Below are 16,607 nucleotides of genomic sequence, written 5' to 3'. Positions count from 1 at the left end.
AGGAGTCCTAGCCTGCCCCCTGCAAGTCCTAGCCTGCCCCCTCCCCCCGCCTTGAGAGGTGAGTGGTTCATCTCCAGCAGGGGGGGAGCCCTGGTCTGATCTACTAACGGCTAGACAGCACTACTGCTGACCTGCTTTTCCACGAGGGACAGAGGGTACTTAGCTTAGTCTAATGTAATCTGGTTTCGATACAGTAGGATTATCTGTTGCCAAGCAAGTCGGATCTCTGTGATCTCGCTCCTATTTTATGCCCTTTAACTTTCCATCTCCCTCTTTCTGTTTTTGCATTTTTTGTTAAATCTTGTCCAAGGGAAACAGTGAGCAGCATGAGGACCATGGAGCCTGACTGCTTTCACTCATGCTGGTGCAAACCAGGAGTAACCCTGCTGAAATCAACAGAGCCACACCTGTCTAGAACTAAGGTAAGCAAGACCAGAACCAGACCCTCTGAAATCCAAAGTGTCAGGGCCTGGATTCTGTTGGGGGAGGGAGGGAAAGCCCCATCGCCATTTCCGGGGAGCATTGAGGGCTGCAGGTCTGGGTGTTCACAGCCTGAAGGAGGTATGAGTCTGTTCATGATTGCATTGCTTCTGAACGGCACCCCTGGAAGGATGGTCCAATGGTTAGGATGCTAGCCGGAGACCTAGGTTCAAGTCCCTGCTCTGCCTCCGACATCTTGTGAGTCACTTAACTGTTCTGTGACTCAGTTTCCCCATCTGTAAAAACGGGAATAAAAGCACTTCCCTACCGCATAGGAGTGTTCCAAGGATAAATTCGTTAGAGGGTATGAGGCGCTCAGGTACCATGCTAGCAGGGGCCAGATAAATGCCTTAGATAAATATAGGGGAAATATGCATGTTCGCGAAGGCTGCAGCAGCAGCATCCAATGGATGAGGCACTAGACGGGGAGTCAGGAGACACCGACGTACCATGGGACCCTTTTCAGTTCACTTCCCCTCTCTGCGGCTTAACCTCCTCATCTGTACAATGGGATACGGATACTGACCTTCCCTTTGTAAAGTGCTTGGAGCGCTATGCCGGGAAACTACTAGTCAGGGCAGAGTTGTAGTAGTATCAGTACAAGTAAGGGCTGATGCCTCAAACTGGCCAGACAAAGCCAAATGCTGGGCCCCTTCTGTGAAGGAGCCAGTGCTGAGCTGAAGATGGCCTCGTGTTTACAGAGCAACCATTTATTCCCGGTTCTAGGCTCATCTGCTCCCTCCTGGGACCGAGTATCAAAGCAGCCCTTGGCTGCAGTTTAGGTAAGTCTGCTTGAGTATCTGCCACAGGCAGAGCCACTGAGGGCAAATGGCCTTGGTTAAAAGGGGCGAGGGCGCCGTGGGGACACACCGGGAAGAACCCGGCCTTCGGAATCTCATTGCTCTTTTAAGAGTTCCTGTTTCCTTGCTGGCTGAGAGCGCTCTTGGCTCCCTGCCGAACACCTGCACTGACACACTGACCCACTTACTGCTGCGAACCTTGTCCGCTGACTGCAGGGATAGATTAACAAGCAGCTCTTACCCGGCCCTCCTTTAACCTCTGGGCCTGGGTTCAAATCTGAACCTCAGCCTCCTGGTGCCATTCCCCTTTGAAATGCCAGATGGCAGCGCCACACCCACCTGCCGTGCCCCTCACCCCCACCGAGAATCCCTCCTCCAGCCACGCTGGAGGTCCAGCCAGCTCCCAAACCTGGCTCGGAAAGGTCAGCGAAGGGCCACAGCGTGAGGGGAGTTTCAAAGAGGAGTCAGCAGAGTAAGAGATTCCAAAACCATGGGATTGGGGATGTGTCTGGGGGCTCCCAGAGTAACAATGGGATAGCATCTCCTCTGTACGGGGAGAGACTCTACAGAGAGCAGATGGGGACGAAGAACAGAGGAGAGAGGGAGGAAAGAGAGAGGGGCAATTAGGAGGAGACCGGGTTACAGGTCGTGGGGAAGGGAAGGAAATAGGGGGAGTAAATGGGAAGAACAAAAGAGAGTGTGAGTTTGCAATGCAAAGAGCCTGACCCTCCACGGCCTCGTGTCAGCATTGACACTTGTGCAATGAGTGGGTGTGAAATTGCACCACTGGTGCAAGTGGGTGGAGACTCCTGGCCTTGCAGCGTTTTGCACCCACCTTGCTCAGGTGCAAGACAGGAGAGGACCAAGCCCAAAATGTGCAGCTGGGCAAAGCATATTCCTAAACGCAGGAAGATTTTGCAGTAGCAGCACAAGGGCAGATTGTTATTGGGACTACGGGGAAGAGGCAGGAGGTATGTACGACGGGGATGGCAATTTATAGCTGCCTAGATAGGCAGACTACATGTTGGAAAGAGGTAGCAGGAAGAATCCAAAGCAAGAAGATTCAAACAAATCCAAACCAAACTATTCCTTCCCTAAAACAGTCTCCTTTCCTACCTGAATCCTCAGAGATCTTAAGGCTAATGGATTCTTTAGGCTCATCTAATCTGATCTTCTGCATAGCACATGCCAGAGAATTTCCCCAGAGATTCCAGCATCAAGCAATGTAACATGATTCCACCAAAACTCGAGAGGGGGCTGAAAGCATCCGAGCCTGGATTAGGGAGAGCTTTCCCATCCCACTGGAAGCCAGGAAAATGTTAACCGCATACGCAAGTGTCACCCATTTAAAATCCCCTCAGATCTGGCTATGATGGGAAAGGGTGGAAGGTGGAAACAGCCCAGTTACAGCTGCTGCGTCCAATGGGATTTGCAGAATGTTCACAGATAAGTCATGGTCATTATTTCACTTCGTCTTGGCTATGCTGAAAATGATACTAGTACCGGTCCAAGTATGGGATTTTACAGTAAACTAAGGCCTTGCCTGTCACGCCAGCGCCCTGCCTGATCCAGACACAGCTCTCCTGGTCTGGCTCTGCCCACTGGTCCTTTACAAGGTGATAATACTTTGCTCCAACAGCCCTCTCATTCCGAGGCCCCGAGCCTCACCATAACCCTGTATTTCCAGCCGCTTCACAAATAGGGAAACTGGCGCACAGAGAGATGAAGTAACTCGTCCGGGGTGACACAGAGTCAATAGCAGAGCAAGGCAAGAGAACCTATCCTTCCCAGCTAGACCGTTCTCTGCCCCTGCCAAGCTGCGCTCGTGGGAGATGAAACAGACACAGCCAGCGTGCTGCCCACACTCCTTTCTCAAACATCACGGAGGGTCGCCAGGGGTCTACATGCTTCTTTTTGATTTGCCCACCACCGTGAGATGATGAACTGGGCAGCAGAGGTGTTCCGCCATCTGAATCCAATAGGTCCTGAGCTAATGGAGTATAGAATAAGAATTCCCCCTCTCCTCCTCCTTTCTAAGGTAGGTAGCTCTGTGCATGAGGGCGTTCACTTTCTAAGGAGGGGTATTTCTTCTCCGTCCCTTCCTAGACTTTCCTAGCCCCCTCCATTGTGTGGGTGTTGGAGAACAGCCTACACAAACTGTCATTGCCGCAACTGGGCAGGCTCGACAGAGAAGCCACCATCTCCGCGTAGGGCCCGAGCAATTGCCTCTCACCAGCCAAGCATGGCGACTGTGGTCCCATCTCCCGTGGGGTCCATAATCCCATATGATACTCAGCTTTCTCCTTGTCCCCCCTAAAGCAACTCAGGATTATGCAACCACTCACTGCTGCCCCATTGGATTTCTCCTTCCAGGCTTGGCCGCCTCCCCAGTGATTCATAATCCGTGTCTTTCCAGATGCTTTGCAGGTTGGCTGCAGGGAACCTTGCAGCAGTTGTGTCAAGCACTCAGAGGATGGAACTTCCTCCCTCCTCAGCTGCATGTTTTCTAAGCTCCCTACCCTACCCTTGAGTCCATGGGTAATGGAATTCTATACCCTCTCCTGCCTCTGGTGCACAGCAGTAAAGGAAACAGCTGTTTGGCAAAGCCAGCCATTTAACGACTGTCGATATTTTAAGAACTTCCATGGTCATCGTTGGCAGATGTCAAGCCGGACAAAGCTGCAGAGCATCAGTTTCCAGAGGGTTGTAAATGCAGCCAAGTGACCGGACGCCGCTTGCAGACCCATTCTCCATTCCGTAGGTGCAGTCACAAGGGGCAGCTGTGCATCTTAACGCCGTATGCTCCAATGGCCCCTTATTCAAGCACCAGCTAAAGTGGGAAGATCGAGATCTCTTGCTCACACTTGCTTGGCAGACCTGAATTGGCCAGATGCACAGAATGAGTCCACCAAGGACATATCCGCAATCCAGAGCAACTGACATCATAGAAAACAAGGCTGTGCGAGAGCGCCTGATGCCAGATTGAGAAAGGACAACTCCATCTATCAGCGACTTGCTGACTACAACTGGAAACTGCCTATCAATTCGCCTTTAAACGAAATAAAAGTTAAGGGTTTATGTAACAGCCTTTTGGCAGGGAGATAAACTCTTGGGTACCAGGAGACCACAGATGGACGAGTTCAGGGAAGGCAGATGTCTGTGTTGATCATGTGCCCTTGCATTGGGGTTTCAGGAATGGACGGTTTTGTCATGCGTAAAAAATGCAGCCAATGTGACAGCACGTGCATGTTTAAGGCCAAACTCATCCCTGGTGTAACTCCAGTGACCTCAACAGGTTTATGCCGGGGTGAATCTGGCCCATTAGGGGACAGTGTCAACATGCTGCCTGTTCTTGCAACAATCGGAAACCAGGCAGGGCCTGAAGCAAAGCCCAGTGGAAGCGGTTGACTTCAGCAGGCTTTGGATCAGGCCGTCTGCCTTTGTTCCCATTTAAAGAGATTCATGTCCAGCTAAAGGACGTGGTCTGAGGAGATGAATTTCCATCGCTGAAATTGTCACTGGTTGTGTTGCTACCATTCCAGGGTAGATCAGAGGTTGCTAGTTGTTGTCACAGGTCTGTGGTGCTCATATCATGTTGATCATTAAGTCGTGTGGTGATCAATAGCCTTTCCTTCCATGAGTGCCTTACTAGGATGCAAGTTACGGAAATGCCCCCACAGCTTCCGCTCCGGAATCGAATTCCCCAGAATAAAGAGAGCAGGTTGGCAGGGAGGTAGAGAAAAGAGAATTGAAGAATCACTGTCACTATTCTATGAGCTTTTTCCCTATTGTCCAACCCACCCTAGCTGATTGCCATGATATCGTGTATTCGTAGACACTTCCTCTCTTTCTGAGTAGCCTCTTTCTCCTGCCTGACATCTTCCGTCGGTGATTTCCAAATTCAGCAAGTAACATCTCACCCCATTAATGTCTATAGCCACACGGTATCACGGTCACTGACCTAAATCCGGGTCCCACTGAAGCCAGTGGCAAAGTTCCCATTGCTTTCAACCAACAGGATGAGGATTTGGTCCACTGAGCCAGATTCTGTCCCGGTTTACACACTGTATAGGAACTGCAGAGGGGTAGCTGAGAGTACAATCTAGCCTATGTCCGTCTGAAGGCCCAGGTAGGTAATTGGAGGTGATTAGTTAAGTCTGTCGATAGCACTCATCACTGTAGCAAAAAGGAGAAAGCTTCAATATACACATAAGCATCCGAGCAGCAATGTGATGTGATTCAGCAAACAGCAGCCATGGGAAAGGGAGTGCAAAGCCCAGAGTGCTTTAACGAGTTGGGGTGAAGTATTCTGAGTATTTTAAGGAGCAAATATCAAACTTGATATTTCCCATGCAAGCATTTCCCATGGGGAGAAGTGGGATTCCTCCCAGGGATTGAAGGCAGTCAGGAGCCCAGAGGCTGTCTGAGTGTGGCAGAGTTTCTCCAAGGAAGTTTGAAGCATGTCATCTGTTTGCATCCAGTCCGAGCGGGCGGTGACTGAAAGTCACTCGTTCCCATCTGCTGGCTGTTTAGGGGCCCATGCCAAGTGAGCTGCCGCTCTCGATCTTGTTCCCATTGCACAGTTAACCATGCGGCAAAATAATCATCCCAAACAGCATTGACATTGGCACCATTGCTGGCGGCATCAGCTGAGTCCAAGGACTGAATGAGGCAAAGAGAAAGAAACACATCAAGTCTAATGCTTCCATCTCTCAGCGGAGCCTCAGAGGGTCTCCCTCCAGACCACAGGAGCAGGGGCTGTGGGGAAGCCATCTCCACTACTGCCTGTGCCGTACTTGTTCTGTGGACAGAGAGAGGACTCCAGCCTGCAGGGCTCTGACACCTTTCACCAGCACTAAATTCACTCAGGACCAATGGAGGAGAGAGAGTTCCAGGTTCTCATGGGGCTCTTCAAGCGAATGAGTCAGAGGAAGTGTGAAGCTGGGAGAGGCTCTCTCTTTGGCAGGTGCAATGCGCGGCACCGGCTCCAGGCCTGAGCTTTCCAGCTACTCCCAGCTGAGGAGGAAGGCTCGGAAACCAGGGCCGGATGCTTGCTCTGCTTCTGAGGCTGTCCTCAGATGGACTCGAGCGGATTGCAAAGAGAAGCAAGTTCCTGTGCCCTGTCGGGAGCCCCAGTGTGACCCCAACTCTGCTGTTTTGTATCAGAGACTCAGGAGCTGTGATAGATACTAGTGCTGGGCGTGGGGGGTCTCCTTCCTGTCAGATATAAAATACCTGCAAACTGGAAGCGCCGGGTGGCTGGTGAAAATGCACCACGGAGAAATTAGTGACCGTGAACGGTTTGCTGGCCGCACTCAGCCTGTGACAGTGATTTTTCTGGGCTGTTGTTCAGAAGGCATTCCACGCATGCCATGCATCCAGCAGAAGCCCTGGGCTGCCCTATGGTTCTAATTCGACCCTCCGCCCTCACCATCATCTTTGCCCTCCCAGCCCGAGTTCGGGCCCTTGAAGCAATCTGTAACTGGCTGTGTGGGAGGAGGGTTGTTATTCAGCATTCCCCCTGCCTTTGGAACTGTGAATCAAGCTAATGACCCAGATCCACACGCTGGAATAGCCTGAGCTGCCTTACATGTCATCATTAGAGCGCCTCCTACTGGCCATGGGGCGCACCCGCCGATTCAATGCGAAATCCACGCTAGTGGTTCCCATCACTCAGCGCTTTCTGGGAGGCTGTAGCTGGGGGAGACGGGACCGTATTGGCAAGAGCAACCAGAATAGAAATACTATTGCAAAATCCAGCCTGCGCTTTTGCGCATGCCTCAACCCGGCCTGCCTTTGCTAGGACAATCTAGCTCTCACCTGAGCAGCTGCAGGGTTGACTGCGGAACGGGGCTTGCTTTGCGCCATCCGCGCCGGAGTGAATTGGGCTTTGGCAGGAGGGGGCAAGGGGCAACTTTGCAGAAAGGGCGCAGTGCTGCGTTTGGCCAAGGGCCGTGTCCCAGCCAGTGCCAGGGAAGGAAAGCCTGACTCGCTGCCCCCCACTCCTGCGACGCCTCCCCTCCCTGCGCGCGGACCCCAGACCCACCTGCTTGGTGAAGAGGATGGCGGTGTCCCAGTACTCGGGGTGCTTGTCGCTCACTTTGTTCCACTTCTTCTGCCAGGCGCAGAAGTTCCGCAAGGTGAGCGCCGCGTTCCCGGTGACCTTGGGCCCCTTGTCATCCTGGCCGATGACCAGGAACTTGACCACCGCGATGTGGATGGGGTTGAGGATGCTGGGGTGCTTGTAGAGCCTGGCCGCCGTGGCCATGAGGGTGAGCAGGTAGTGCTTCAAGTCAGCCCCGTGGAACTTCACCATGGACTCGTCCGCCACCACCAGCGTCTCCACGTACCTGGGGATGGAGACGAAGCGCTTGGAGCGGCCGCTCTTCCTGGGCAGCCTGGTCTCGTTCAGCTGCTTCTTCCGCTGCTGCTGGGAGCCTTTGTATTTCTCCAGAGCTTGCAGGATGGCCGGGTTCAAGCTGGAGCCCACGCCGCACCTGGAGGTGGGGTCTCCGGCTTGGATAGGCGCGCTCCTGCGCTGCAAGAGGTGCTCCCCCTGGCTGTTCCTCAGCGCCCCGTTCCCGGTGTCATTCCGGAGCGGGCTGATGAGATATTCAGCCCCTCGGTACCCGAAAGCCCCCCGGAGCCCCCCGCAGAGGCTGAGGGCTGCGAAGGATTCCCGGTCGGAGTTGACATCTCCGGAGTAGAAGCAGTGCCTGAGGTCGGGGCGCTCCCTGGCCGCGCTGGGGGATGCGCCCAGGTAGTGGATGGCGAAGGCGGGCGCAATGAACTGCGCGTCGGGAGTCAGGTTCAAGTAGAAATCCTCCTGGAAAGCGGTGATCTGGAAAATCACCCCCTGGGGGCTGGGCTCCTCCGGGCCCCTTTTGAAATATTGCCGGCCATTGATGTCCGGGTCTAAGCGGAGCGGGGTCACGATCTCGCTCTCCAGGGGGGAGCAGAGCGAGGGCAGGACAGCTAGGCACAGCCCAGAGATGCCCAGCAGCAGCAGCATGATCCCAGGCGCTGCCGAAGGGGGTGGCGAGGCGAGGGGCAGCTTCAGATCAGCAGCCGCAGCAGCTCGATCCAGGCATGCGAGGGGGGCAAGAAACAATCAAAGCCTGCACCTAAGCCCGCTCGCACCGGTAATCCAGCTGTCAGGAACCCCAGGAGCGCGCTCTTGTCAGCACCAGCCTCGCCAACTCCAGCGCCCATGGAGGGGCTACCCAGCCCCTGCCCCCCGTACCTGTCTTGTCAAGTGCATCTGCTTTTCTGGGGGTTTATATACATTTCTGTCATGGGCAAAAGAGCGAGGATTTGTAACCAGAGTTCTTGGGGGGGGGGGAGAAGGGAGGTGCTGAGGGCGCTTATTGGACCTGCCCTCAGCCACTTGTAGCTCTCCAAATACTATTATCACTGCACAGGGCTGCAAGTTTTTAAAGAGGCAGAGCAGCTTGTTACCAAACTGCTAGAGTTGCTGGTGTGCTGGTGTTATTCTTGGCCTTTGCTCCCCTTCTCCTCCCCTGCAGCTGGTTTGCACTTTGTTCCACTTTGGGGTTGTTTTGGCAGCTTTGATTTTTTTTTATTTGTTTGGGGAGGGGGGTTGTTTTTGATTAAAGTCCTGCCTTCCCTGGGTCTGTTGTCCTTCTTTATTATTGTGTTTGTTTGTGGCTGCTTTGAGAGGAGATCTTAGTGTTCTGACCCTCCCGAAGTGTTGACAGCTCAAGAAGAAGTGCCAAGGGCATGTTATGTAAAAGGGCTCGCTAGGAAATGCACTAGAGGGTCCAAAAAAGGCTGCATTGTGTCTCCCTTCTCCTAATTAGTGCTGGCTTTATCCTGCTGAGAAGCGATTAATCTTCACTGCTGACCACTGGTTGCAAAAAAGGTTCTTTAAAACAAGAAAGCTTTCTGTCATTGCCCTGGCAGTTTGGAGATTTGATTTAAAATTAGTGTTACACCGAGTTCTGCCCCTCAGAGCCACAGCCTAAGCTTGCCTCCCCGGCACTCGCTGAATAATGCCTTTGATCCTACTGAAATCAGTGGGCTGGCGTTCCTCACAAGGACACAGCATATAATGGTGTCACCCCAAGAATGTCCCAAGGAAGGAATATTGTCTCCTAGAATCGCAGTTGGAACTGGCTGGAATTTTTGCCACAAAATGTTTTTTTTTTCACCCCAAAATACCAATTTCTCGAATCTGAGACTGCAGGTGGGGAAAGGGAAAGAACATGAGAACATAAGAGCGGCCATACTGCATCAGACCAAAGATCCATCTAGCCCAGTATCCTGTCTTCCAATTGTGGCCAGGTGCTTCAGAGGGAATGAACAGAACAGGTAATCCTTTTGTTTGTTTTAAACCTGCTGCCTATTAGTTTCATTTGGTGACCCCATAGCACAAGAACTAGGGATCACCAAATGAAATTAATAGACAGCAGGTTTAAAACAAACAAAAGGAAGTATTTTTTCACACAACGCAGGGTCAACCTGTGGAACTCCTTGCCAGAGGATGTTGTGAAGGCCAAGTCTAGAACAGGGTTCAAAAAAGAACTAGATAAATTCATGGAGGATAGGTCCATCAATGACTATTAGCCAGGATGGACAGGGATGGTGTCCCTAGCCTCTGTTTGCCAGAAGCTGGGAATGGGAAAAAAATGGGATGGATCACTTGGTGATTACCTGTTCTGTTCATTCCCTCTGGGGCACCTGGCATTGGCCACTGTCGAAAGACAGGTTACTGAGCTAGATGGACCTTTGGTCTGACCCAGTATGGCCGTTCTTATGTTCTTATATTCTTAAGTGATCCATCCCCTGTCGCCCAGTTCAGTGTGGAGAAATTTCCTGACTTGAAAAAGCGTTGAAAAAAAATTAAGTTTTGAAATTGTAACAAGGTCCTAGTTCGACTTTTTCAAATGGAAAAACTTTGGGTTGTATGGTTCAAACCGACTTTTGTCTTTTTGAAATTTCACTTAATTTCTACTAAAAACAAAGTTAAGAATGAACAAAAGGGCAAAATCAAAATGAGACCTTTCAAAATGATCAAAGGGAAACATTTCAATTGGCCCAAACAAAAAATAATAATAATAATTTGTTGGTTCATTAAATTTTTCAAGATTTTGATTTTTGACCCAATTCTGGACAAGGAAATTTTTTTTTTAATTTGGAAAATTCTCACAGGAGGGGAAAACAATTTCCTGCCTGCTCCCCCATCACAATTCCCTTCTGCTCCCCACCAGCCTCCTGGGGGCTAGTAATTTGCTACTGGCCTATACCAACAGTCAGTTAATACACACACTTTTACCTGCACCAACCAATGAATGGAGAGGGTGGGGTTAAGTCTCCACCCATGCCCCTCCCGCCACACCTGCTTTGATGGGAAAAGGCTGGAATTTTCAGAAGAGCTCTGCTCTCATTTAGGCACCAAAATCAGTAGGTGGATTTTCAAAGCAGCCTGGCACATTGGATGCGTAGTGCTTGAAAATCTTACCCCACCTGAGCACTTAGCCCTGTTTACTTTCATATACTCAGGCTCAAGGTCAGGGTTGCCCTGGGGCATAAGGGCTCTTATTCCCTCCTTCTCTGCTGCATTGATGTGCTGTCCAAGTCACAATTTAGCCCAATGAATCAAGGTGGCAGAATTTGGCCCATGGTAAAGACGCCTGGGATCTTCAGAACAGGGTTTAATGTTAGAGGAGATGTGCGGCTAAATCCCCTGCACTGTCTTGCAAATCTCAGCCTATGTGCCTTTGACAATAACTGCCCCAAACAAAACCTTCAGCACACATACTTTCTGGGCATGTCCCAATGCAAGGGAGACAATACAATCCTTGGGCTATTTGTCTGGCTTTGTAATTCCAGTACCTCATTCCCCACTTCCCTCCTATTGTTAATTACATGTTTATTGCTTCTTGACTTGCATTAAACTGCAGTCTCTTTGGAACAAGACCTGTTTCTTAGGCTAGGTCTACACTACCCGCCTGAATCGGCGGGTAGAAATCGACCTCTCGGGGATCAATTTATCGCATCCCGTTGGGACGTGACAATCGATCCCCGAATCGACGCTCTTACTCCACCAGCGAAGGTGGGAGTAAGCGCCGTCGACGGGAAGCCACAGAGGTCGATTTTGCCGCCGTCCCTACAGTGAGGTAAGTCGGCTGCGATACGTCGAATTCAGCTACGCTATTCGCGTAGCTGAATTTGCGTATCTTAAATCGACTCCCCCCTGTAGTGAAGACCTGTTACTCTCTGTGGAACAGAGCACAATGGGGCCCTGATCCTGATTGGAGTCTTTGGGAGTAATAATAATAATGAAGCTATTACAGCAATGAGCACATTGGCTTTGATTCAGCAAGGTGCTTAAGCACACAAGGAGTCTCCTTGACTTTAATGATGCTTAAAGTCGTGTACTTGCTCCTGTGCCTTGCTGAACTGGAGTAGTGTCAATAGATGTATGGAATGGTGTCTGCGGGAGTGTAAGAGCCTCAAATGTATTTAAGCTCCTAATTTCCACTGATCCTTTGAGAATCTGGTCCTATAGTGTCTTTGTCAGCTGCCAAAGCACTGGCGATCATACTGCGTGGAACAATCCCGTACTGATCGGGAGGGGTGCACAAGGTGACCAAATAGGTTTTTTCCATCTTTGGCTTCTCTCATTCCATGCTAAATGGTTTTATGCTTGAATTAGACACGTGCATTTAAATAATGCTCTACAGTTAGCTGCTTATACATAAGTCACGTATTCAAAGCAAAGGCTTGTTTTTACTCCACCGAGTTGATTTAATGGTAAATTAAGCTGGTCTTGTAGACATGGTGGTTTTGATGTGATTTAAAGGATTTGGCATGGAAGTGATGGTAGCAGAAGAATTTTATGCATTTCCAAAATATAAACCAACAGTGCTGCCTAAGGGAGAGTGTGAGCTTCCTGGCCTGCAGTCCTGCCTGTCCTAGCACCAGGATCTCACCACTGACTGGATTCACCATCAGGTCACCCCATAAACTACCTTCCAGCTGAACTTGTGACCCAAAAATCAGACTCGATGAACCCATAATTTTAGCTAATGAACTCAGTGACTTTAATGAATCAAACTCCGTTTGTACACCAGCCAAAACTCAGCAGTAACTTGGGTTCAGCTGGGAATTCATACTTCATGTTTCATGTCAGACCTTTCGAATTTAACCCAGCTAAACAGAGTCCTGCCTGCATGCTGATAGCCTGGTAAACTTGGGTTCTTATCCAAGGTTTCTCTTTTGCATGCTGCAGTCAGAAAGTAATGAGCGGAGGAGGGAACCCCTCAGAGAATCTCACACTGCACCTGATAACACATCAGACTCTGTGTGCCCTGATGTGGACGTGTTTTGAGATGGACTCAGAAGCACAGTTAATGAATGTGCAAGAGGCAAAGGCCAGGCTTAAGTATGAGCAACTCAAGACGCGACAGGGGATCTGGCTTCTGAGGACCCAATGCTGCAGAGATGAGCCTGAACCAAACTCCTGGATCCAAACACTCTCAAAGTCCAGGGATGCTCAGAATCTGAATTCAGATCTGAATGTGGCACTGGGCCCCTCGCGCTACAATGGACCGAAATAAACCTTTGGGAACGGGACACCCCTGTGGGGAGGGGTTGAACTCCAGAGCTGAACTTTGCAGCTCAGTATTGTACAGCACCTGGCACCATGGAGCCCTGACCTGACTCCTGTAGGCATGACTGCAATATAAATAGTAATCAGCTCCACTGAGCTGACCTGGCTACTCCCATTCAGGTCAGACCTCCCAATCTGACACCGACACTGCACGGGGGTGGTGGACAACTCTCCACATCATTGGCTGGTCCCCTGGTATCTGAAGGGATGTCCCTTATCTGGAGACTAATGTCACACATCCCATTTGGATGCAGAATGCACCGTGGGTGAAATTCGCACTGGTGCAGAGGGCCAGGACAAGGTACAAGTTAAGTCCTACGTAAGCTGGATTCTGAGGCCTTTGCTCAGTGAAGAATGATACAGTGTGATTCAGCCATACGGGCAGGGAACAGAAGCCGAGGGGATGCCACCCTTTAAAAATCAGCCTTTTCATCTCATTGGTCTTCATTCCTTTGACATACAGGGAATTATCCCACTACGTGATCCCTTCCTCTGGCAGCAGGAATGGAGGGGCAACTCATAACCCAGTTCTCTCTCACCATGGCTCAGCTGCTGGGGATCCTCACAGATCAGAAAGCCCAGCCGGAATCCATGACTCAACGCTCCCAAGCAGAGCACATGGGCCTTTTGAACTTGACTTTTTTTTGCTCTAATCTAACCCTCCCACTCTGTTTATTCTAATGGCCACAAGTCTAAAGAAAACAAAACCCTGTTATTTTAACATGCAACTCAACTCCTGTTTTTTCCCCTGTGCGTCAAACTTGGGATGGACCGGGCTAGTGTCATAGAATCATAGAATATCAGGGTTGGAAGGGACCTCAGGAGGTCATCTAGTCCAACCCCCTGCTCAAAGCAGGACCAATCCCCAGCTAAATCATCCCAGCCAGGGCTTTGTCAAGCCAGGCCTTAAAAACCTCTAAGGATGGAGATTCCACCACCTCCCTAGATAACCCATTCCAGTGCTTCACCACCCTCCTAGTGAAATAGTGTTTCCTAATATCCAACCTAGACCTCCCACACTGCAACTTGAGACCATTGCTCCTTGTTCTGTCATCTGGCACACTGAGAACAGCTTAGCTCCATCCTTTTTCTACCCTTCAGATAGTTGAAGGCTGCTATCAAATCCCCCCTCACCCTTCTCTTCTGCACCTAAATAAGCCCAGTTCCCTCAGCCTCTCCTCATTGGCCATGTGCCCCAGGGGCGGCTCCAGGCACCAGTGCCTGGGGCGGCAAGCCACGGGGGGCAGCGTGCTGGTTGCTGTGAGGGCAGCAGTCCGGCAGCGTTTGGCGGCATGCCTGCGAGAGGTCTGCCGGTCCCACGGTTTCGGCGCCAATTCGGTGGCAGGTACGCCGAAGGCGCGGGACCAGCAGATCCCCCGCAGGCACGCCGCCGAAGGCCGCCTGACTGCCGTGCTTGGGGCGGCAAAAAACATAGAGCCACCCCTGTGTGCCCCAGCCACATAATCATTTTCATTGCTCTCCGCTGGACTCTCTCCAATTTGTCCACATCCTTTCTGTAGTGCGGGGCCCAAAACTGGACACAATACTCCAGATGTGGCCTCACCAGTGCCGAATAGAGGGGAATAATCACTTCCCTCGATCTGCTGGCAATGCTCCTACTAATGCAGCCCAATATGCGGTTAACCTTCTTGGCAACAAGGGCACACTGCTGACTCATATCCAGCTTCTCATCCACTGTAATCCCCAGGTCCCTTTCTGTAGAACTGCTGCTTAGTCAATCGGTCCCCAGCCTGTAGCAGTGCATGAGATTCTTCCGTCCTAAGTGCAGGACTCTGCACTTGTCCTTGTTGAAACTCATCAGATTTCTTTTGGCCCAATCCTCCAATTTGTCTAGGTCCCTCTGGACCCTATCCCTACCCTCCAGCGTATCTACCTCTCCCCCCAGCTTAGTGTCATCCGCGAACTTGCTGAGGGTGCAATTCATCCCATCCTCCAGATCATTAATGAAGATGTTGAACAAAACCAGCCCCAGGACTGACCCCTGGGGCACTCCGCTTGATACCGGCTGCCAACTAGACATCGAGCCATTGATCACTACCCATTGAGCCCGACGATCTAGCCAGCTTTCTATCCACCTTATAGTCCATTCATCCAATCCATACTTCTTTAACTTGCTGGCAAGAATACTGTGGGACACCATATCAAAAGCTTTGCTAAAGTCAAGGTATATCACATCCACTGCTTTCCCCATATCCACAGAGCCAGTTATCTCATCGTAGAAGGCAATCAGGTTGGTCAGGCATGACTTGCCCTTGGTGAATCCATGTTGACTGTTCCTGATCACCTTCCTCTCCTCCAAGTGTCCGGCACTGGTTTCTGGCCATAGCATCCCAATAGGCTTGAATGAGGGCTTGAATATCGGACTGGGAGGGACCTATTTGGTCACAGATGCCCATCCCCTGCTATCACAGGCAACCCTATCATGGAAGCCTGCTCATAAACTTAGCAAGCTCCAATTTAAAGCTAGTTCGATTGTTTACTCTGACTACTTCCATTGGGAGGCTGTGCCAGAGCCTCCCTCTGATGGTTAGAAACCTGCTTCTAATTTCCAGCCTCAGTTTCTTCCTGGCCAGTTTACCCCATTTGTTTGTTCTTGTGCCAACATTGTCCTTTAGTTTAAATACCTCTCCTTTCCCCCTGCTTCCCCCACTCCCCCCAGGGTTTACCACCTGTCATAGGGTGACTGGTGCGACGCTTCTCAGAGCACCCGGGGCAGGGAGTCATCGAGTTGCCACCTCCTCCAGTCCAATGGTCTTGGCTATGCCAGCTGGGTGTCAGCTCCCTAATACAGCCAACCTGTCAACTGCTTAAGCACCCACCTCTGAACCTGCCCAGCCTCCGAGTCCCTTCAAAGTGTCCCCCTGTGGTATCTAGCCCCTGACCACTGGACACCCACAGACATCCCAGATCCCCTGTTCCCAAAGGAGCAGTGTACCCCTGTTAACCAGTTTTCCCTCAGCCCACTGCTCCTATCCCACACACAGCAGGCGCGTTCAGTTCTAGTGAAACAAGAGGAAATTTTGTTTAAGAAAAAACAGAGACTCCAGCTGAAACAAATGTGCATGCTGCAAACACATAGATATACTCAAAACAAAATCAGATAACTCAAACTAGAGCCTATACTTCCTAATAGTCACCCTTCCTACCCAGCAAAGTAGATCCTCACCCCAAAGTTACGTCTTTTGCAGTGCTTGCTAGCCCCACGGAGCCAGGACCCAATCTTTCACGCAAAACTCAGCAAGATACCTCCTCAGTGAATGGATGCAGGGTGTCTTTCTCCACCCTGCGATATACCAAATCCATCTTTTGTCTTTATTCACAGGCAGGGCCATCCCTGTCTATTGTAATGTTCCTTTTTACCTCCAAGTGGGTTTGATTGTTTGCAGTTGTCTTTGACGGTTTTCCATTCACTGTTCTGTGATGGGGCAAGGGTAGACAATTGAGCCTTGCATTACATCACCAGAGGAGGGGTGCCAACTCCCTCCCACTGGAATGGGCTCTCCCCAAGACACATGATTCCCTGGTGACTAGCTTTTACTCCAAGACCACAAGGCATAGTTACATTATTCCCTAAATATTACCCCTACACTCATCTCACAGTGATTAGGAGTATTCAAAAATTACAAGCTTTCAGGAAAACCCTCACATGCTACCCTTCATGGATAAATACC

The 16,607-nt window shown here is 50.7% G+C and overlaps 1 protein-coding gene across 1 annotated transcript in view; it reads right to left on the bottom strand.

The window, feature by feature from the left end:
• The window catches only part of ADAMTS15 (ADAM metallopeptidase with thrombospondin type 1 motif 15), a 29,287-nt gene extending 20,697 nt beyond the window's left edge, over positions 1–8,590 (bottom strand). Inside the window, exon 1 of the mRNA XM_024195043.2 lies at positions 7,327–8,590. Within this exon, the coding sequence (XP_024050811.1) occupies positions 7,327–8,292 (966 nt within the window). The 5' untranslated portion in view covers positions 8,293–8,590. The remainder of the gene's footprint in view (positions 1–7,326) is intronic.
• Between the last annotated feature and the right edge of the window lie 8,017 nt (positions 8,591–16,607).

The sequence above is a fragment of the Terrapene carolina genome, unplaced genomic scaffold (assembly GCF_002925995.2).
Source record: "Terrapene carolina triunguis isolate 2854851 unplaced genomic scaffold, T_m_triunguis-2.0 Scaffold374, whole genome shotgun sequence".
Classification (NCBI taxonomy): Eukaryota; Metazoa; Chordata; order Testudines; family Emydidae; genus Terrapene; species Terrapene triunguis.
The sequence above is the reverse complement of the archived record's forward strand: the minus strand, read 5'-3'. Positions and strand labels throughout refer to the sequence as shown.